At 43.0% G+C, this 22168-nt stretch overlaps 1 protein-coding gene across 1 annotated transcript; it reads right to left on the minus strand.

Annotated features, from left to right (window-relative positions):
* Positions 1-5943: 5943 nt before the first annotated feature.
* CCR4 (C-C motif chemokine receptor 4) lies at positions 5944-11482 on the minus strand. Its single transcript, XM_054483795.2, has 2 exons — positions 11402-11482; positions 5944-9718 (listed from the first exon to the last, which is right to left on the minus strand). The coding sequence occupies exon 2, from the start codon at positions 9665-9667 to the stop codon at positions 8585-8587; it is 1083 nt and encodes a 360-aa protein (XP_054339770.1). The 5' UTR covers positions 9668-9718; positions 11402-11482; the 3' UTR covers positions 5944-8584.
* Between the last annotated feature and the right edge of the window lie 10686 nt (positions 11483-22168).

The following is a 22168-nucleotide window of genomic DNA, read 5'->3' on the forward strand; positions in this document are numbered from 1 at the left end:
AATTAGCTAATTAATTTAACATACATATTAATTTATAATATGCATATCCTCATTGCTCTTCTTTTTCAGAGTGGTCCTGGCTATTTTTTGTTGTCGTTCATTCTTACGTAAGCTTTTAAATCAGTGTATGTAATTTATAAAAGTTTATTAATATGTCTTGAAGAATAACATTGTATTTAATAATTGAACTGAAAAGAACTGGTGTTTTTTATACCATTGAGCTTGTTTGTATAAGGCCTTTTCTGGCCTAGTGCTGTAATAGTGTTTTAGACTAAGCTGTTCCCATATATTTTCTATCTATTTCATGCTATGTATAGATAATATATATTTTAATTATTATTTATTTCTATTCTCTTTCATAATGTGGGTCTGTTATCCCACATCTTCTGATTGTTATTTGTAAATATAAATGTAATTGTGTTTGATGTATTAACATCTTCCCTTATTAACTTGCATAATTATCTTATTGCTAATAATAGTTTTTCAGGTAATTCTCTTGGGTGTTCCAATTATTCAACAGTATTATTGGAACTAGAGATATTTTCCCTTCCCCTTTCCAATTTTTTAAATAAACTTTGTATTTTAGAACAGTTTTAGATTTCCAAAAAACTGGTGAAGATGGCACAGAAAGTTCCCATTTACTGCACATCACATTTCCCCTGTTATTAACACCATACATTAGAAAGCTACATTTGTTATACTTACTGAACCAATATTGATACATTATTATTAACTAATGTCCATTCTTTATTCATGTTTCCTTAATGTTTAGCTAATGTCCTTTTTCTGATCCAGAACTAATGACATGTAGTTGTCTCCTTAGGCTCCCCTGGGCTGTGACAGCTTCTCAGACTCTCTTTTTTTTTTTTTAATATGTAGTCTCACTCTGTCGCCCAGGCTGAAGTGCAATGACGCGACCTCAGCTCATTGCAACCTCCGCCTCCCGGGTTTAAGCGATTCTGCTACCTTGGCCTCCTAAGTAGCTGGGACTACCCGCATGCACCACCATGCCCAGCTAATTTTTGTATTTTTAGTAGACGGGGTTTCACCATGGTGGCCAGGCTGGTCTCAAACCCCTGACCTCCAGTGATCCGCCTGCCTTGGTCTCCCAAAGTACCGGGATTACAGGCATGAGCCACTGCCACTTTCTATACCTCTACCTTATTCCCCTTATCTTGTGGAGCTGGTACCTCCAAGGCAATGTTACATAGAAGTGGTGATCACAGGCATTCTTTCCTATTTTTAGCTAGCTGGAATGCCTCTGGAGTGGCCCATGATGCCTTTTCAGCTGAGATAGACATATTTTATCATGATAATGAAATCTTTTCTGTATTTTCCTATATTTCTGTAGTATTCTTCTCCAGATTACAGTCAATGGTGTCATTTTTCTTAGTATTTGTCTTTGCATTGTTTAATGTGCTTATGTTTGTGTTTCTGCCTAGGAGGAAGGCGATGGCAGCAGTTTTCCAGGCTAGCTGTCTTCACAGCCCAATGGCTCTCTTCTTTTCTGCTGCCACAGAGACAGACTGTCTGCCTCCTGCAAATTTGAAATTTGGCAGACTTGCCTCCTCTGCTTCTCTGAACCAAACTGGGGCCAGGAGAACTTCTGACCCAAGTGTTGATCACCTCTCTTCCTGCACCGCACTGTGCACCCTCTGCTCAGGAAATGCCTTTGGCGTGTTGCTGACGTCTGTCCCTGCTGCATCTCTTACCACTCTGCACTTCACCCTTTCCCACACAGGTTTCGCCTGATCTCAGCTGCTTTGGGCAGACCATCCAGGTATTTTGGAGTCTGAAAATGATCTCTGTCTCCAAGTCTGGTGCAAATGGAGTTTGGGGGCTTTAAAATTCATTCTTCTTGCTGCTGTTTCACAATTTCTCAGAAAAGGTGAAAATGCAGACTTTGGCAGTTATGTTCAATATGAAAAGTCTTAATAAAGTAATTTTTGACCTAAAGCCCACCAGTATTTCTGGAACAATTCAGTCAATCTTTGAACTTGCTCACATAAAGTCTTATTAGAAACACAACGGGGATTTTGGAGATAGGACTAGTGAACTTTGTGTAGTTAAATAGAAACTTAAATTGCCAGTGTAGAGTACTTGATTAAGAGATAAGGAAATCCACTCTTTCAGTAAAAAATAATTGAGCTTTGTGCTAGCCATTTTACTAGGCAGTTAGGTGGTGGGTATTTTTGGTGGAGTGAGTCTAATTCATGATTAAAATATTGTTTCTCCTGAACCTTAATTTCTTGGAGTAATAAAATCAACCTTATCTACTTTAAGAAGAGGGTAAAATGAGTGTCAATATATAAAAGCACTTGGATTTCTGATTTTCTGAAAGGGGAATTTGGAGCTATTGTAAGGTTTCAAGGGGTAAAATATTATGACCACAAAAAGTGGGTGGAGTTTATGTCTGGTTCATTTAAGTCAAGAAAGGCTGGAGATGGAGTGGACAATCTCTGACTGGATGTAGGGTACAGGATATAGAATGACAGGTTGTTGTGGCATGACCAAGGGTAGAGATGGGCTGTAACGATAACAGGAATAAGGTGTGTAGGAAAAGATGCCTCAGGGCTTGAGACAGGCAAATTATGGGGCCAAAGTGAGACTGACTAAAGGAAAATAGAGGAGCCAACTGTTAAGTGAGGTTGATGGTTAGAAGGCAATGAATGAAGCACATCCCTGATGCAAAGATTATGTCTCCTCATTTTCCCGCTCCTAGGTCAGTTTCCATTTATGTTAGGTGCTCATTTGTCCCCAGTGTGATCAGAAAGTCCTTCTTTTAGATTGGGATTCTGGAAGCTTGCTCTGAGGCTCTGAGATTAGCATGCAGGAGATTTAGTAGGGAGTCCTCTTGGAAACCACACCTGTAAGGACATAAACAAAGCAGACTGGGGTCGAGTGTGGTGGCTCACACCTGTAATCCCAGCACTTTGGGAGGCCAAGGCAGGCAGATCACCTGAGGTCAGAAGTTTGAGACCAGCCTGGCCAACATGGTGAAACCCCATCTCTACTGAAAAATACCAAAAAATTAGCCAGGCTTAGTGGCGGGCACCTGTAATCCCAGCTACTCAGGAGGCTGATACAGGAGAATCGCTTGAACCCAGGAGGCAGAGGTTGCAGTGAGCCAAGATCATACCACTGCACTCCAGCCTGGGCAACAAGAGCAAAACTCTATCTCAAAAAAAAAAAAAAAAAAAAAAAAAAAAAAAAAAAAACCAGAAAGGAAGAAAGAAGGCAGATTGGACAGTGGGAAAAGTTGAACTGCAACAAAGTTGCAACAGAGGCCTCAGCTAATCTTATGGGAGCTCTGGAGTAGCAATGGCCCTTCAGAGTTATCCCAAATCTAGGCAAGGGGCAAGTGCTTGTATCTTCTCATTATCCAGTCACTGAATATGAGCTGCCCCCAGGGAGGACGATTCATGAAGGGAGACCAGCTGAGAGCTATCAGGGCCAACATTCCTGATGACTAGTACAGTGAGTGCTTCAGTCCTGAACTGGTGGGTGTGTGGACAGCGCCCCTTAACCCCCTGACAGTCTCAAGCCCAGAGAAGGATGGCAGCTGACTCAGTCCATAACTCAAGGCTGCTGCCTCTTAGGTCTGTACTTTTCTTTGGTCTCACCTTTCCCTACTTTGCTCCACTGCCCGACTCCCATGCACTTTAACTACAACCCTGACCACACAGTGCTCTCTTAACACCACTCTGCCTTTTCAGATGCTATTTCATCAGCCTAGGGAGTCCTTTCTCCCTTCCCTTCATCAAAATCATGCCTCTCCTACAAGGTCTACTTCAAAAGCTAATCATATTATGAGAATTTGAAATTTAATCAACTTATCCTTCCTCTGGAGTCCCAAAGAATCTTTCTTGTGGCTCTATTATCATACTTGTCTTGCTTGCAGTCTAGTTAATCCTGCGTCTGTGTTTCCTTTATCAGATTGTGAATTCCATGAGTGGCAGAACTTACTTCTTTATCCCTTTATTAGTTCCATAAACTAGCATTCTGCTTGGCACAAAATAGGCAACTATTTCAACAGAAATCGTTCCAAATTGTTACAAGAGTTTCTTGCAAATAATCTCCCTAAAGGTCTAAAGACCCTTTGGCTTCACCCTGTATTTTTCCTTCTCATGAGAAGCAGATGAAATTAATTTACTTATTCAATAGAATTTGAGAACCTACTGTGGGACAGATATTGGCTGGACTAGTTCCTATCACTCTTGTTGTTATTGTTGTTGAGGTAAAATTCACATAATATAAAATGAACCATTTTTAAATGTGCAATTCAGTAGCATTTAGTATATTCACAATATTGTGCAATCCACCCTTCTATCTCATTCCAAAACATCTACATCACCCCCAAAGCAAACCCACTTCTATTGTTTCTGAGCAAATTACACCTAGGCTAGGTATGTTGCAACAAGAAAGACATGAGTCTAATGTCTGAAAATTTACAGTTAAACCCATCTTTGTTTAGAAATCATGCTGGCTGGTCGGGTGCGGTGGCTCACACCTATAATCCTAGTACTTTGGGAGGCCGAGGCAGGCGGATCACCTGAAGTCAAGAGTTCGAGACCAGCCTGGCCAACATGGTGAAAGCCTGTCTCTACTAAAAATACAAAAATTAGCCAGGCCTGGTGGTGCATGCCTGTAATCCCAGCTACTCGGGAGGCTGAGGTAGGAAAATCGCTTGAACCTTGAAGGCGGAGGTTGCAGTGAGCCAAGATCACACCATGGCACTCCCGCCTGGGTGACAGAGCAAGACTCCATCTCAAAAAAAAAAAAAAAAAAATAGAAATCATGCTGGCTTTCTTTCTGTGGTTCTTTTGCTTAATGGGAAGAAACTTTCTTTTGGGTATTCTAAGAGGGTTTTGTTTGGATGTCACCAGAGGTTCTACATTCCTGTCCTGAGGGAATATTCTCTCCAACTTTGGAATAAGGGGAGCTCTGACTGACTTTGAGGAAATGAAAGACCCATCCTGAGGCAGAGATATGGAAGTCACTTGGATTGCACCTCACCATTGCTTGGTACAGCCTGTGATGGAAATGAAGGGGCAGTAAAGCCCCTTTGACCAGCCTTTGTCTTTTGGTGCCCTAAAGTTTCTATCTCACTATGATTAAATGAATAAAATAAACAGCTCTACCAGGAAAAGAGAGGCAGACTCTGATTGGGCATATCCAAAACTTTCCTTTATCTATGACCTAGGAACACAGGTGCTTTGCATTCATCATCTTTTTTTTTTTTTTTTTCCAATCCCTCTGAAGTATGTTTTACAGAAGAGAAAACTAAGGCTAAAAGAGAAAAGTAACATGCTCAAACTAACAAAAGAATGCAGAGCTAGGATTTGGCAGATCATAGCCCACCTCACAGAGATTGTCTAAGGAAAGACTGCCTAGGAATTGGCCCATCCCTAACTTCTTTTTTATTCTTTTTTTTTTTTTTTTGGTAACAGAGTCTCAGTCACTCTGCACCCAGGCTGAAGTGCAGTGGCATGATCTCAGCTCACTGCAACCTCCACCTCCCAGGTTCGAGCGATTGTCATGCCTCGGCCTCCAGAGTATCTGGGATTGCAGGCACACTGGCTAATTTTTGTACTTTTAGTACAGATGGGGTTTCACTATGTTGTCCAGGCAGGTCTCAAACTCCTGATCTCAAGTGACTGGCCCACCTTGGCCTCCCAAAGTGCTGGGATTGCAGCCATGAGCCACCACGCCCACCCGCTAACTTATTCGCTCTCGTCTCCAAGTCCAAGTCCCCTACAGCAAGACAGCAACACACAACCTGAAGTGGAAATGGCAACAGTGAACGCTTTGATTCCTCCCCTTGGGCGAGTTCACATCTACAGCATGTGGTGAAGCAATGGCACATCAGCAGCTCTGATTCTCATCCGTGTCAGGAGATCTAACACAAACATGATCAGGAAAAAAATGCTCCCTGGGGCTATATACAAGTTTATTTTATTTTATTTTATTTTCTATAAAGACAGCATCAACTTTCCCTCTTTAAAATCACTTTACTGAAAATGAATTTTCTGCAAATGCATTCTTTATAAATGTAGAGCATGCAAGAATGTATAAACATAACAGAAGCATTTGTAACTGGTTAACTCAGTTGATAGCTTGCAAGATAAGTTTTTGTTTTGGGAGGAATTGGAGGTCTCCCAGATTTTGTTGGAGTCTTTGCTTAATTAAGGCTGTAAGGACAGGGATAGCAATTTATCTTAATAGTATGAAAGCATTAATTAAATGATTTAAATGACTTGTAAGAAATGACTGACCAAACTTTTGAGTCACCCAAAAGTTAAAAACTAGGACCAGTGGCTGGGTCCAGTGGCTCACGCCTGTAATCCCAGCACTTTGGGAGGCCGAGGTGGGTGGATCACCTGAGGTCAGGAGTTCAAGATCAGCCTAGCTAACATGGTGAAACTCTGTCTCTACTAAAAATACAAAAAATTAGCCAGGCATGGTGGCAGGCGCTTGTAATCCCAGCTACTTGGGAGGCTGAAGCAGGAGAATCGCTTGAACCCGGGAGGCAGAGTTGCAGTGAGCCAAGATCATGCCATTGCACTCCAGCCTGGGCAACAAGAGCAAAACTCTGTCTCAAAAACAAAAACAAAAACAAAAAACTAGGGCCAATATTTTAAGAGGATGACACTTTTCACAATTTCATAATTTTTTAACAACCATATTTATACAATGTCAACAATAACTTTTAGTTGATTATTTTTATTTCAATTGATAGCAGGCACTTCAAAATGATTAAGGATGTATTGTCATACTTTATTAGTCCTTAATTTTAATTATGAAGGGATTGTTTATAAACAAATAAAAGACCTTGGCTGGGCGAGGTGGCTCACGCCTGTAATCCCAGCACTTTGAGAGGCTGAGGCAGGCAGATCACCTGAGGTCAGGAGTTCAAGACTAGCCTGGCCAATATGGTGAAACCCCATCTCTACTAAAAATACAAAAATTAGCCTGGCGTAGTGGCGCGCACCTGTAATCCCAGCTGCTTAAGAAGCTGAGGCAGGAGACTCGCTTGAACCTGGGAGGTGGAGGTTGCAGTGAACCGAGTACCACTGCACTCCAGCTTGGGTAACAGAGTGAGACTCCATCTCAAAAATAAAATAAAATAAAATAAAAAATAAACAAGTGGCTGGGCGCGATGGCTCACGCCTGTAATCCCAGCACTTTGGGAGGCCAAGGCAGGCAGATCGCGAGGTCAGGAGATTGAGACCATCCTTGCTAACATGGTGAAACCCCGTTTCTACTGAAAATACAAAAAATTAGCCAGGCATGGTGGCGGGTGCCTGTGGTCCCAGCTACTTGGGAGGCTGAGAGGCTGAGGCAGGAGAATGGTGCGAATCCGAGAGGCAGAGCTTGCAGTGAGCCAAGATCGTGCCACTGCACTCCAGCCTGGGCAACAGAGCGAGACTCTGTCTCAAAAAAAAAAACAAAAAACAAAAAACAACAACAAAAAAAAAACACCAAGTAAATGACCTCAAATAAGTGTATTCTTGGCCTATGTATTATTTAATTTTTTTTTTTTTTTTTTTTTTTGAGACAGAGTTTCACTCTTTTTGCCCAGGTTGGAGTACAACGGCACGATCTCGGCTCACCACAACCTCCACCTCCCGGATTCAAGTGATTCTCCTGCCTCAGCCTCCTGAGTAGCTGGGATTACAGGCATGCACCACCACACCTGGCTAATTTTGTATTTTTTAGTAGAGACAGGGTTTCTCCAAGTTGGCCAGGCTGGTCTCGAACTCCTGACCTCAGGTGATCTGCCTATCTCGGCCTCCCAAAGTGCTGGGATTACAGGCCACCATGCCCGGCCTATTTAAAATTTTTTAATATTCCTCTGTTATAATTAGAACAAAACATGTCCACAAACAAGTGAGAAACTGTGTTTGAATTTTCACAAATATGTTTGAATTTTGAATGCCTCGTAGTTCATGTTTGGAAAGCAGACCTTGGCTAATGTCTTCATATCCTTACCCTTATATCAGTATAAAAAGTTTGGTTTCAATTAACAGATAATCCTTTACAATAAATAATTGAGATCTGGTTTCATCACTTCGCTAATTGTTTCTTCATACATCTGGCTCAATGGAATATACTTTGCCTGTGATATTATTAGAAAAACAGTTATCTATATTGTTCCACAAAAGCAAGAAATTAATTAGAGGGCCCATTTGCCACAGCAAAAGGTAGCGATTTAGTCTGTCAGCCAATGCTCTGCAATTCCCTCTGGAGAAACCCATCAGTTCAGGTTAGAAGGGAATAGTCTTTGCCTTGCAATGTTACCTACAACTTCATTCAAACACTGCTCAGAGTTCTCATCAGACTGACTCATGCCTGCAGGCAAGCCTGGTGTGAGGAAGGATGCCTCAGCCCAGGTGAACCCTTGCCAGGCTGGACTTGTCTAGTGGGAGAGAAAAAGCTGCCTGCAGGATGAGAAGCTGTCTTTCCACTATGGGTGTAAGCCTTCCTCCTGACACTGGCTCAGGAATCTCTTACTAAAATACAATTTTAAGTAAGCTCTGAATGTGGAAAGTTCATTGACTCTGCATTTCACCTTTCCATTTTTCTACAGAGCATCATGGAGATCATGATCCATGGTGGACTGCGTGTAAGATGAGCTGGGGGTGTCAGTAGAGTAAATTTGGAGGAGCCCACAGTATTGGCAGAGCACAAAAAGGCCCCTGCAGGTTTTGAAGAGCTGTAGGATGTACTTGCGAAATTTCTCCCCCAGAAAAAAGTAGATGATGGGATTAAGGCAGCAGTGAACAAAAGCCAGAGTTTCTGTGGCCTGGATGGCATAGTCCAAGTATCTTTCAAAGGTGCAGTCCTGAAGGACCTCTAGCTCCACCAGGGTCTCTAGGAAGAGCACTATGTTGTAAGGTGTCCAGAACCCAAGGAAGAGGACCACCACGGCAAAGATCATCCTCACCGCCTTGTTCTTCTTCTCGTTTTTACAATGCTGCAAGGTCCTGATGATCATGGAGTAGCAAAACAGCATGATCCCTAAGGGGATCACCAATCCGAGAATGTTGATTTCCAGGGAGCTGAGAACCTTCCACGTCGTGGAGTTGAGAGAGTACTTGGTTTTGCAGTAGGTATGGTTGCGCTCAGTATAACAAGTGCTGAACAGAAAGCCAGGAAGGGAGGCGAACACAGCCACTGACCATGTAGCCAAACTGGTGATGACCCCATAAGTCAAGGTCCTTGCCCTCAAGGAAAACACCGCGTGCACAATTGCCAGGTATCTATCAATGCTCATGAGCATGACAAAGAATATGCCGCTGTAAAAGCCCACCAAGTACATCCAGGAAATCATCTTGCACAGACCCAACCCAAAAACCCACTGGTCTGCTGCATAGTAGCCCCAAAAAGGGAGGGAAAACACGAAGAGCAGATCCGAGATGGCAAGGTTGAGCAGGTACACGTCAGTCATGGACCTGAGCCGCTTGTATTTGAACAGGACCAGAACCACTACAGAATTTCCAAGCAGACCAAATACAAAAACCAAGGAATACAGTGGGGGCAGGAAGAGCTCCCCAAATGCCTTGATGCCTTCTTTGGTGCAAGGCTTGGGGATACTTTCATACAGATAGTAATTGCTGTATATGCTTTCATCGAGGGTGGTGTCTGCTATATCCGTGGGGTTCATTTTTTAACTCTACAGGCTCCTCAAGGCAGGTCTGGGCCCAACCAGAAGAAGCTAATGAGGGGAAGAGCAAAGGAGATTTCTGTGAGAACAAAAATAAACCAAAGTGTTGCTAAATGCAGAGCATGGCTGCATACTGTTTTGCTCCAGGTCTGTATATGCCTTTCCCAAGATGAAGGGCTCAATTACTCACAGGACCCTGCAGCCAGATGAAATAATTTTGGGCTTTGGAGGCAGAAAGATTTGTTTCAGATTCCGGCTTGGGCACTCACTAATTTTCTTACCTCTCTGCTAGGAGCTTCAGTTCTCTCATTTGTAAGTGAGGATCATAAAACCTCCTTTCAAGCAGGTGTTCTTCAAGGATGTGTTTCAAAAAGTTATTTCATAGTCTGGGGTTACTGAAATCACTTTCAGGGATGACAAAATCAGTTGAACAATTCTCATTTGGGTGTATTTTATATGCAGTTTGATGATGATCATGATCATCATCAAACTGCATGTAAAAATCAATTCTATGCACAGAATCCTATTAGAGTGGGAATTCACCTGATGGATCTAGAAAACACACATCGCAGCCAGAAATAAAACCTCTACCTCCCCAACCACCTTCACTTCCTATCTAAATTGGCAGATAAAGAGGATGAAATCTTCTTAAAATTAATCACATGCTGACATGTGTATCAGAGCAATTCAGGGCTGAAGGGCTTTCTGACTCAAGGCCGCTTCCTTCTTGAGGCTTTTGTGGGACCCTCACATTACTTGTTAAAATCCTTTTCACACTCGTCAGTAAACTCACATTCAATCTCTCCCCACACCCTCACCACTACACACCCAATGCCCAAACTGTGTTTCTCAAGAAAGAGTTTTTGAAGCCAGGTGTGCAGTGGCCCACGCCTATAATCCCAGCACGTTGGGAGGCCGAGGAGGGAGGCTCACTTGAGCCAAGGAGCTCCATGCCAGCGTGAGCAACATAAGGAGACCCTGTCTCTACAAAAAATTGTTTTAAAAGTTAGCTGGGTGTGATGGTACGTGCTGATAGTACCAGCTACTCAGGAGGCTGAGGCAGGAGGATCCCTTGAGCCCAGGAGTTCAAGGCGCAGTGAGCTATGATGGCACCACTGCACTTCAACCTGGGCAGCAGAGTGAAATCCTGTCTCAAAAAAATAAACAAATAAAAAGGAAAGAAAAGAAAAAGAAAAAAAGAAAGAAAAAAGATTTTGGTTTACTCATGCAAATAGATAATGAACCACCTGTTACATCACAGAGTCTCCAAAAGTTTGTTGAATGACTAACAATTCTAGTCTTTCTCCACCATTTTACCAGTGAAAATGAAAGGCATAAACAAGGCTGAGGAGTTAGGAAATTATCAGGAGAACAAAAAACCAGGAGACACAGCTGGTAAGTGTCTGGAATTATTCTGTAGGCCTTGTGTGTGTGGTATTTCTTGCCTGGGAGTCTTGCTAGAAGCAAGAAGCAGACAAGTGTATATTTTTTATGAAAATGATCTATTTATTTTGGGCATGTGGACTCAGGCCAGATGTGTGCAGAAAGAGTCCTGCATAAATTAATGCCCATCAGATGAGGGCTTGGAGGGTGTGGGGACAGGTAGAAGGTGTGTGGGCTGCAAGGTAGGTGCCAAGTGTAAGCCCTAGACTGGTGAGGGGCCTGAGCATCTGAGCCAGGTCCAGAAAGCAGTGTGCGACCCAAGACCCTGGGAATGTCCCCATCCCCACTTACCTTGCTTTTCTGAAAGCGGCTCTGAGGAAGGTCTGTGAGGCAATGCCAGGCTTGCTCAGGAAGCACGATGCTAAGAAGGACTGGTGACTTTCAAGGGTGCGTGGCTTCCTGTGAGCACTAGTTATCTCCCTCACCCAACTGTACTAAGTTCAAGTGGGGTTTTTTGATAGAAGTAGGAAGCAGAAAATGATTCTTAGTCATTTCCCAAGACTGAAGGCCAAGAAGATGTGCTAAGAAAAGATTAAGAATAAAAATGAAATCAGTTTCTTTTTAAAAAAGATTTTTAGTTTTTAAAAATGTATTTGTTGGCTTTTAAAAAAGAGATTTTTTTAAAGAAACAGGGTCTCACTCTGTCACCCAGACTGGTGTTCAGTGGTGCAATCATAGCTCACTGTAACGTTGAACTCCTGGGCTCAAGTGATCCTCCTGCCTTAGTCTCCCAAGTAGCTGAGACTAGAGGTGCAAGCCACCATGACTGACTAATTTTATTTTTTGTGAAGATAGGGGTCTTGCTATATTGCCCAGGCTGATCTTGAACTCCTGGCCTCAAGCAATCCTCCCACCTCAGCTTCCTAAAGCACTGGGATTACAGGCATCAGCCACTGCTTTTTGGCTTTTTAGTTAAAAAAAAAAATTCCATTTAACTGGCCATATGCGGTAGCAATGATCTCTACATTTTGGATCAGCAACCTGTTTGTTAGTTTCTCATCATGGATATGCAGGGGCCAGCAATCGAGATGTGCAATGTTCTCCTGACAACTGGGATCTGAGAGGCCAGGGTGAGAAGGAAGGCCAGAGATAGTCAAGAAAAAGGATATTCAAGAAGAGAGAAGAGAAAAATTTGTCCAAATGTATGTGTCTGTGAGTGACTTGGAAGGCATTAGCCAACCACATTCTTTGATTCAATAGTTGACATGGCCTCAAACTGGTGTGAAGTGGCCTGGCAACATAGCTTCAAGTCCTTTTGCAACAGGAAGACCCCTCACCCAAGCGCCTTCTGCTTGGAGATTGCGGAGCTTCATTGGCAGTGGTCTTGGCTGAGGTCTTGATCTTCACTTTGGATGTGGGTAGCAGTCATAGGCAAGGGGCTGACATGAGCCCTAAGTCTCTCATAGCCTCAGCTTTTTGGCAACTTCCAGATGCTTTCCCTGTGTTTCAACAGTTGCTTAGCTCTTTGGTTCAGCTTAAAAGAGCCATAAAGGTCATTCTTTCTGAGGAATTGGCATAAATAGGAATTAAAACACTGAGCTAGAATGGTGTTAGGGAACCCTCTTTTTTTTTTTCATTATCACTTGCCCCAAGGAGACTTTTGAGACTTTTTTTCCTAACACTCCCTCATAAAATTTTAATGCTACAGACATACTGTATATCTATTTATACAGTGTATGTATATCTGTGCTTTATACATAAAATGAGTAAGAAATTTTTCTCCCTCCAAGAGCCAAGTTTTACCTTGGGGGCAATATCGCCTCTACTGAGAATGCACAAGTTAGAGTAGAGAGTAGAGGCACTCAACTCAGGCTCCTTGCCCCATGAGGCATACAGCAATATCTGGAGACATTTTAGCTTGGGGTGGGAGGGAGTTACTACTGGCTTTTTTTTTTTTGAGACGGAGTCTTTCTTTGTCACCAGGCTGGAGTGCAGTGGCATGATCTCAGCTCACTGCAACCTCCGCCTCCTGGGTTCAAGCAACTCCCCTGCCTCAGCCTCCCGAGTAGCCGGGACTACAGGCACGCGCCACCACGTCCGGCTAATTTGTTGTATTTTAGTAGAGACGGGGTTTCACCATGTTGGCCAGGATGGTCTTGAACTCCTGAACTGAGGTGATCTGCCTGCCTCAGCCTCCCGAAGTGCTGGGATTACAGGCATGAGCCACCGTGCCCGGCCTGCTACTGGTTTCTAATGGGTAGAGTCCAGGAACGCTGCTTAAGTCCTACAATGCACAGGACAGCCCTCCACAGCAAAGAGTTATCTGACCAAGAAGATCAATGGTGCTGAGGCTGAGAAATCCTGAGCTAGAGCAATGTTCCCCAGAGTATAAACTGTGGAACCAGATTCATAGATAGCCTGCAAAAGAGAAATGGGGATGGATGGTCAGGTAGGTCTAGGGAATGCTGGGCTTGGGTTCAGGTTAAACACAGTTCCATCCTGCAGTGCTTCCTGGGGGCCTTGCAATGCTGATATCATCTTGAGCCTCTGGAAGGAGGATTTGCAATGAAAATGTCCCACGTGTATTTGACCAGCTAATCTATGCCCATTATACAGAGTAATTTATAAAATGAACATATTTCCAGAAACATGGGGCCTGAAGAAGATTCTGCCATTAAATTATAGACTTTGAAGTACAAGTTAGAGAGCTGGCCAGGGGCGAAGTGTGAAGGGCAGGAAAGCACGTGCCTCGGCAGGGGCCTGGGCAAGATCATCTGAGCACAACGCTACATCTCCATGGGCTCTGCCCTGGGTGGGGACTGTGTTAAGGTTCTAGAACATATGCTATCTAGAGTTCCAAATCATCATAAATGAGCATTGATCCATGTGGGTCTATAGATGATCCCTGGAGAGCCAGTTAGTCCTCCCTTGAGTGACCCTGGCCATGTGACACGCATCCTGGTCCCATGAGTGAGGCAGAGTGTGAGCTCTAGTGGCCCCATTGGTTGAGAGGACTTGCTTTGAGTCTGAGTTTGGATCTCAGTACCACCACTTACTAGCTGTGTAAACCTAAATTTTCTTATCTGTAAAAAGGGATGATAATACTTGAGGATTGTGAGGGAATTAAATGAGCTAATATTTGTAAAGCACTTAGCATAGTGGCTGGTATATACAGGTGTTCAACAACGCACCAGCAGTGATTAGAAATTAGTAGGATAAATACTATACACAGCAATAGCTTCCTCTCTTGAAATAGCCTAGCCCAGAGCATGCCCTTGGCCATTGCTGGGATCCCAGGAAATATTTGAACTTAGACTTTTTGGGCCACATTCAATTTCCAAGTCAGGGTTCAGGTGAGAAAACAGGTTTCAGGTTTCCAAGTTGCAGAGGTTACTGACCTGGAGACAGTCTTCAGGTTGGCAAAGTAACAACATTACTGTCCTGGAGAAACACTAAGTAGGTGTCCCTTCAGTAAGGGTTTCAAAATTAAACATCCAAAAAAAAAAGGACCTCAGCCCCCAAAAAAGAATCTTTTTCTCCCCTCGAGATGGAGTTTCGCTTTTGTTGCCCAGGCTGGAGTGCAGTGGCACAACCTTGCCTCACTGCAACATCCACCTCCCCAGTTCAAGGGATTCTCCTGCCTCAGCCTCCCAAGTAGCTGGGATTACAGGCGCCCGCCACCATACCTGGCTAATTTTTTTGTATTTTTAGTAGAGATGGGGTTTCACCATTTTGTTCAGGCTGGTCTCGAACTCCTGGCCTCAGGTGTCCACCCGCCTCGGCCTCCGAAAGTGCTGAGGTTACAGGTGTGGGTCACCACTCCCAGCCAGAATCATTGTTTTATTAATGTCCATTTCATAGATGGAGAAGTAGGAACCCAGAGAGGGGAGGTGGTATGCTCAAGGCAACCCAGCCAGTGAGCGACACTGTCAGGGCTACACTCACACTCCTGACATTTTCATGGACACATTAGGCTTCGTTTCTGAAACCTAAGCAGAGAGGAGCAGGCCAACAAAAAAGACTCTGCCAAGCCTGTCCGAAACCATGTTGGTACACAGTACAGCGCATGCTTCCAGCACGAAGGAAAGCTGGAACATGAGACTACAGCGCCCCCTGGTGCATCAAGTCTTATTTCAAGGTCAAAGACATCAAGGTACATCGCCCAGGCTCCAGCACCATACCAACCCACAGGGACCAGCATATCTGAAATTGTGTCTTCAAGCGAAGCGCCACAGGACTCAGCTGCAGAGCTATGGTGATTAGGCCTTCAAACCTGTTATTTACAGCTCAAAAATGAGAGAAGCCTGCCAGGCAGGGCCACACCAGGAGTAACAGGGACAAGGTAACAATGAGCCGGAGCTGTAGGGGCAGTTTACCTGTGGCAAGCATGTGAGGTTACTTAGCAGTTTATGTGTGGCAAGCATGTGAGGTTACTTAGGTTTCAAGGGCTTTCTGTACATTGGCTATTTTGAATAATTTTGTGTGTTCAGAGCAAAGGGGCTGTCCCTAGTGCCTGGTACTTGGCCTCAGGGCAATTAGGGCTAATGCATAGTGGCCCCTGAGTATGAGGGCCTGATAAGAGAAGTGATTGGGGTGTGAACTTAGCTGTTCAAAAAGGGGAACTGACTGGCCTTTAGCCAGCACCTTAAAACTGGTTCAAGGCAGCATTTAAAAACCAACAACAATTATATTACAGAGGAGGTCCGAATAAACAGACAAAACATTGGTAAGGATATAAAAGACTGCAAACAACTAAATTACTGGTTAATTTTTTTAAAGATAACTAAAAATTCCTACACATTTGGAAATTAGACAACACATTTTCATGTGACCTGAATGTCAAAGAAGATACAACAATGCAAAACAGAAAACACTTATAAGTGAATAAAAATAAAATATCACTCATCAATGTTGTGGTGGGTAGCTAAATCGGGCCATAGAAAATTTAGACTTTAAATGGTTTTTTTGGTTTGTTTGTTTGTTTGCTTGCTTTGAGACGGAGTCTTGCTGTCACCCAGGCTGGAGTGCAGTGGCACCATCTCGGCTCACTGCAACCTCCACCTCCTGGGTTCAAGTGATTCTCCTGCCTCAGCCTCCAGAGTAGCTGGGATTACAGGCCAGCAACACCACGCCCTGCTAATTTTTGTATTTTTAGTAGAGACAGGGTTTCAACATGTTGGTCAGGCTGGTCTCAAACTCCTAACCTCAAGTGATCCACTCCCCTCGGCCTCCCAAAATGCTGGGATTACAGGAGTGAGCCACCATGTCTGGCCTTAAATGTTTACATGTTTATGCTTAAGAGAAGAAAGGCTAAAAATTAATAAGAGTTGTTTAACTAGAAAAAGAATCAGTAATTGTCTAGAAAATTTCCAAAGAAAAAATTAATGTTTTAAAAAAAGAAAGAAAGAAAAGGAAGCAGTAGGAAAAAGAAGAGCAGAATAAATTCAAAGGAGGTATAAGGAAGAAAACAATAAATGTAAGAGCAGCTGGGCGTTGTGGCTCATACTGTAATTCCAGCTACTCAGGAGACTGAGGCATGGGAGGATCGCTTGAGGCCAAGAGTTCCAGGGCAACAGCGGGATTCCAACTATTTAAAATAAAATAAAATAAAATAAAAAAGGCCGGGCGCAGTGGCTCACACCTGTAATCCCAGCACTTTGGGAGTCTGAGGCAGGCAGATCACCTGAGGTCGGGAGTTTGAGACCAGCCTGACCAACATGGAGAAACCCCATCTCTACTAAAAATACAAAATTAGCCGGGCATGGTGGCGCATGCCTGTAATCTCAGCTACTCAGGAGGCTGAGGCAGGAGAATCATTTTAAGCCAGGAGGCGGAGGTTGCGGTGAGCCAAGATCACGCCATTGTACTCCAGTCTGGGCAACAAGAGTGAAACTCCAGCTCAAAAAAAAAAAAAAAAAAAAAGGAAAGAAAATGAAAAAAATAAAAATAAATGACAAATATAAGAACAGAAACAAAAAGTAAAACAAGCCCATTAAAGTATTTGAAAACACTAATGTAATTGGCACACCGCTAGGAAGATAGGCAAAGAAGCAAAAGAGAGAAGAAAAGAAACTTGAAACTGCAAATACAGACTAGCAATTAAAAACAAAAACTAGGCCAGGTGCGGTGCCTCACGCCTGTAATCCCACCACTTTGGGAAGCCGAGGCGGCTGGATCACCTGAGGTCAGGAGTTCGAGACCAGCCTGACCCACATGGCAAAACCCCGTCTCTACTAAAAATACAAAAATTAGCTGGGCATGGACACAGGCACCTGTAATCCCAGCTACTCAAGAGGCTGAGGCAAGAGAATCGCTTGAACCCGGGAGGCGGAGGTTGCAGTGAGCGGAGATCTTGCCACTGCACTCCAGCCTTGGTGATAAGAGCAAACTCTGTCTCAAAACAAAAAACAAAAACTAGGGAGTAGAGGAATGTCATGTACAACTTTATTACAATGTATTTTAAAACAAATAAAATGGATACATTCCTAGAAAAATATATCCTAGTGACCGGGCGCGGTGGCTCATGCCTGTAATCCCAGCACTTTGGGAGGCCGAGGCGGGCAGATCACGAGGTCAGGAGATCGAGACCATCCTGGCTAACACGGTGAAACCCCGTCTCTACTAAAAATACAAAAAATTAGCCGGGCATGGTGGCGGGCGCCTGTAGTCCCAGCTACTCGGTAAGCTGAGGCAGGAGAATGGCGTGAACCCCGGGGGGCGGAGCCTGCAGTGAGCCGAGATCGCGCCACTGCACTCCAGCCTGGGCGACAGCGAGACTCCATCTCAAAAAAAAAAAAAAAAAGAAAAAAGAAAAAATATCCTAGCAAAATTTGCTCAAATATATATATATATATAAAAATATAAAACCTGACTTTAACCTTTTTTTTTTTTTTTTTTTTTGAGATGGAGTTTCGCTCTTGTTGCCAAGGCTGGAGTGCAATGGCGCGATCTTGGCTCACTGCAACCTCCGCCCCCCCCGAGTTCAAGTGATTGTCCTGCCTCAGCCTCCCGAGTAGCTGGGACTACAGGCATGCACCACCATGCCTGGCTAATTTTGTATTTTTAGTTTAGACAGGGTTTCTCCATGTTGGTCAGGCTGGTCTCGAACTCCCGGCCTCAGGTGATCTGCCCGCCTCTGCCTCCGAAAGTGCTGGGATTACAGGTGTGAGCCACTGCGCCTGGCTGACCATTTAAAAAATTTAATCAGCTGAGCACGGTGGCTCACACCTGTAATCCCAGCACTTTGGGAGGCCAAGGCAGGCCGAGGAGGGCGGATCACTTGAGCTCAGGAGTTTGAGACCACCATCGGCAACATGGCCAAACCCCGTTTCTACAAAAAATACAAAAAAATTAGCCAGACGTAGTAGTGTTCACCTGCAGTCTCAGCTAGTTTTGGGGCTGAGACGGGAGGATTGCTTGAGCCCAGGAGGTTGAGGCTGCAGTGAGCCATGATCACGCCACTGCACTCCAGCCTGGGTGACAAAGTGAGACCCTGTGTCAAAAAAAAAAAAAGAAAGAAAAGGAAAGAAAGCACTAATCAGTAGTTTAAATGCATTGCACAAAATCAAACTAACAAAAGATGATTTTACAGGCAAATTCTATCAAACATTCAAGGTACATATAGTAATCCTCCTTTATCCTTGGGAGATACGTTCCAAGACCCCTAGTGGGCACCTGAAACCACAGATAGTGCCAAACCCTATGTATAGTACTATATTTTTTCATCAGGTAACCCAGATGGCTACTCCGTGATTAATGGGCAGGTAACATATGCAGTATGGATATGCTGGACAAAGGGATGATTCACATCCCCTGTGGGATGACTAAGATTCCAACATGCTACTCAGAATGGCATGCTACTTAAGAATTGTTTATTTCTGGAATTTTCTTTTCTTTCTTTTTTTTTTTTTTTTTTTTGAGACAGAGTCTTGCTCTGTTACCCAGGCTGGAGTGCAATGGCACGATCTCAGCTCAATGAAACCTCTGCCTCCTGGGTTCAAGGGATTCTTTTGCCTCAGCCTCCTTAGTAGCTGGGATTATAGGTGCCCGCCACCATGCCCAGTAAATTTTTGTATTTTTTAGTAGAGACGGGGTTTCACCATGTTGCTCAGGCAGGTCTCGAACTCCTGACCTCAGGTGATCCGCCTGCCTCGGCCTCCCAAAGTGCTGAGATTACAGACATGAGCCATGCACCCAGCCTGGAATTTTCAATTTAATATCTTTGGACCATGGTTGACCTCACCTAACTGAAACTGAGGAAAGCAATAAGGGGGAATTTCTGTAAAATTCTAATCTCATGCATATTTTTCCCCCAGAAATACAAAAAATCACACTCTAAACTCTGATGGCCGGGTGCGGTGGCTTGAACCTGTAATCCCAGCACTTTGGGAGGCTGAGGTGGGCAGATCACTTGAGGTCAGGAGTTTGAGACCACCCTAGCCAACATGGCAAAACACCATCTCTACTAAAAATACAAAAATTACCTGGATGTGGTGGCATGCACCTGTAATTCCAGCTAATTGAGAGGCTGAGGCACAAGAATTGCTTGAACCCAAGAGGCGGAGGTTGCAGTGAGCCAAGATCACACTACTGCACCCCAGTCTGGGTGACAGAGTGAGACTCTGCAACTCTGCCTCCAAATAAATAAATAAAAATAAACTCATTTGGTAGAGTTAATATAACGTTGATAACAAAACCAGACAAAGTATGAAAAAAATTACTGAATTTCACTTGAATATATTAATGCAAATTTCCTACACAAAATATTAACACACCAAATTCACTATAGTTGAAAAAATACATGATAAACTTCATTTCAGAAACACAAAGCTGACTTAATATTAGAGAATCTATTAATGCAAATCACCATATTAACAGAATAAGAGAGAAAAGCCCTATGTCTCAGAAAAAGCATTGAATAAGAAAAACAAAACAATCTGTCATTTGTGACAACATAGATGAACCCGGAGGACATATTATGTTAAGTGAAATAAGCCAGGCACAGAAATCCCACATGATCTTATTTATATGTGAAATCTGAAAAAGAAGAACTTACAGAAGCAGAGAGTAGAATGATAGCAGGGGTTGGGGGTGCTGGGTTAGGGAGATGTGGGTCAAAAGATACAAAATTTCAGTTAGACCAGCAGGCAGAAATTCAAGAGATCTATTGTACAACATGGTGACTATAGTTAATAACCATATAGTATATTCTTGAAAATTGTTAAGAGAGTATATTTAAGTGTTCTCACCAAAGAATATATATACATATATATATAGTAATATATATGTTAATTAGCTTGCTTTAGCCATTCCACAATGTATATATATTTCAAAGCATCATATTGTACACCATATATATATAATTTTTGTCCATTAAAAAAAAAAACTGGCCAGGCACAGTGGCTCACACCTGTAATCTCAGCACTTGTGGCAGGCAGATCACTTGAGCCCAGGAGTTCAAGAGCAGCCTGGGCAACATGGTGAAACCCCATCTCTCAAAAAAAAAAAAAATACAAAAATTAGCCAGGAGTAGTGGTGCGCACCTGTAGTCCCAGCTAGTTGGTAGGCTGAGGCAGGAGGGTCACTTGTGTCTGGGAAGTCAAGGCTGCAGTGAGCCATGATTGTGCCACTGCACTCCAGCGTGGGTGACAGAGCAAGACACTGTCTTAAAAATATGAATAAATAAAAATATTCATGATTTTGAGGGGGAAAAAGAAGCAAATCCTTAGCTCATTAAAAGAAGGGAACTTTTTTTTTTTTAATGGAGTTTTGCTCTTGTCGCCCAGGCTGGAGTGCAATGGCGTGCTCTCGGCTCACCGCAACCTCTGCCTCCTGAGTTCAAGTGATTCTCCTGCCTAAGCCTCCCGAGTAGCTGAGATTACAGGTATGAGCAATTCCACCCGGCCCAGTTGCATTTTATACACTAACAATGAACAATCTGAAAAGGGAATGTTTTAAAATTCCATTTACAATGGCATCAAAAGAATAAAATACTTAGAAATAAATTTAACCAAGGAAGTAAAAGACATATACACTGAAAACTACAAAACTTTGTTGAAAGAAATTAAAGACCAGACAAATAAATGGAAAGACATCCTGTGTTCACGTATTAGAAGACTTAATATTGTTAAGAAGTCAATACTATCCAAAGCAATCTACAGATTAAATGTCATATCTATGAAAATCTCAATGGCTTTTTTTTTTTTTTTGCAGAAATAGAAAAATCCATCCTAAAATTCCATATGAAATCTCAAGGGATGCTGTATAGCCAAAACAATTTTGGAAAAGAACAAAGTTAAAAGGGCTTACACTTCCCTGTTTCAAAACTTATTACAGCTGGGCATGGTGACTCACGCCTGTAATCCCAGCACTTTGGGAGGCCCAGGTGGGTGGATCACCTGAAGTTAGGAGTTCGAGACCAGCCTGGCCAAAATGGCAAAACCCTGTCTCTACTAAAAAATACAAAAATTAGTTGGGTGCGGTGGCAGGCGCCTGTAATCTCAGCTATTCAGGAGGCTGAGGCAGGAGAATCGCTTGAACCCGGGAGGCAGAGGTTGCAGTGAGCCGAGATTGTGCCATTGCACTCCAGCCTGGGAGACAGAGCAACACTCTGTCTCAAAAAAAAACAAAAAACAACTTATTACAAAGCCACAGTAAGCAAAACAATGTGATGCTGGCACAAAGACAGACACATAGACCAATGGAATAGAACAGAGAGCCCAGAAATAAACCTTCATATGTAGATTAAATTAATTTTTTTTCTGCATTGCCTTTACTCTGTCCCATACCCATCGTATAATAATGGTGTCCCTTAGCACATTCTCTGGGAGACATGGTCAAATTATTTTTGAGAAAGTTACCAGACTATTCAATAGAGAAAGCATATTTTTTCAATAAACGATGCTAGGAAAACTGTACATTCACATGCAGAAGACTAAAATTAGACCTTAACCTTACATCGTATATAAAAATTAACTCAAAATGGGTCAAAGACCTAAATGTAATAGCTAAAACTGTAAAATTCTTAGAGGGAAATATAGAGGAAAAACTTCATGACAATGGATTTGGCAGTGATTTCTTGTACCAAAAGTACAGGTAATAAAAGTAAAAATAGGTTAA

This window comes from Pongo pygmaeus, chromosome 2, assembly GCF_028885625.2.
Source record: "Pongo pygmaeus isolate AG05252 chromosome 2, NHGRI_mPonPyg2-v2.0_pri, whole genome shotgun sequence".
NCBI classification, from domain to species: Eukaryota; Metazoa; Chordata; class Mammalia; order Primates; family Hominidae; genus Pongo; species Pongo pygmaeus.

Bases quoted from the DNA above. Each gene is read 5' to 3' on its own strand.
- CCR4 (XM_054483795.2), bottom strand. From the start codon at position 9,667: ATGAACCCCACGGATATAGCAGACACCACCCTCGATGAAAGCATATAC.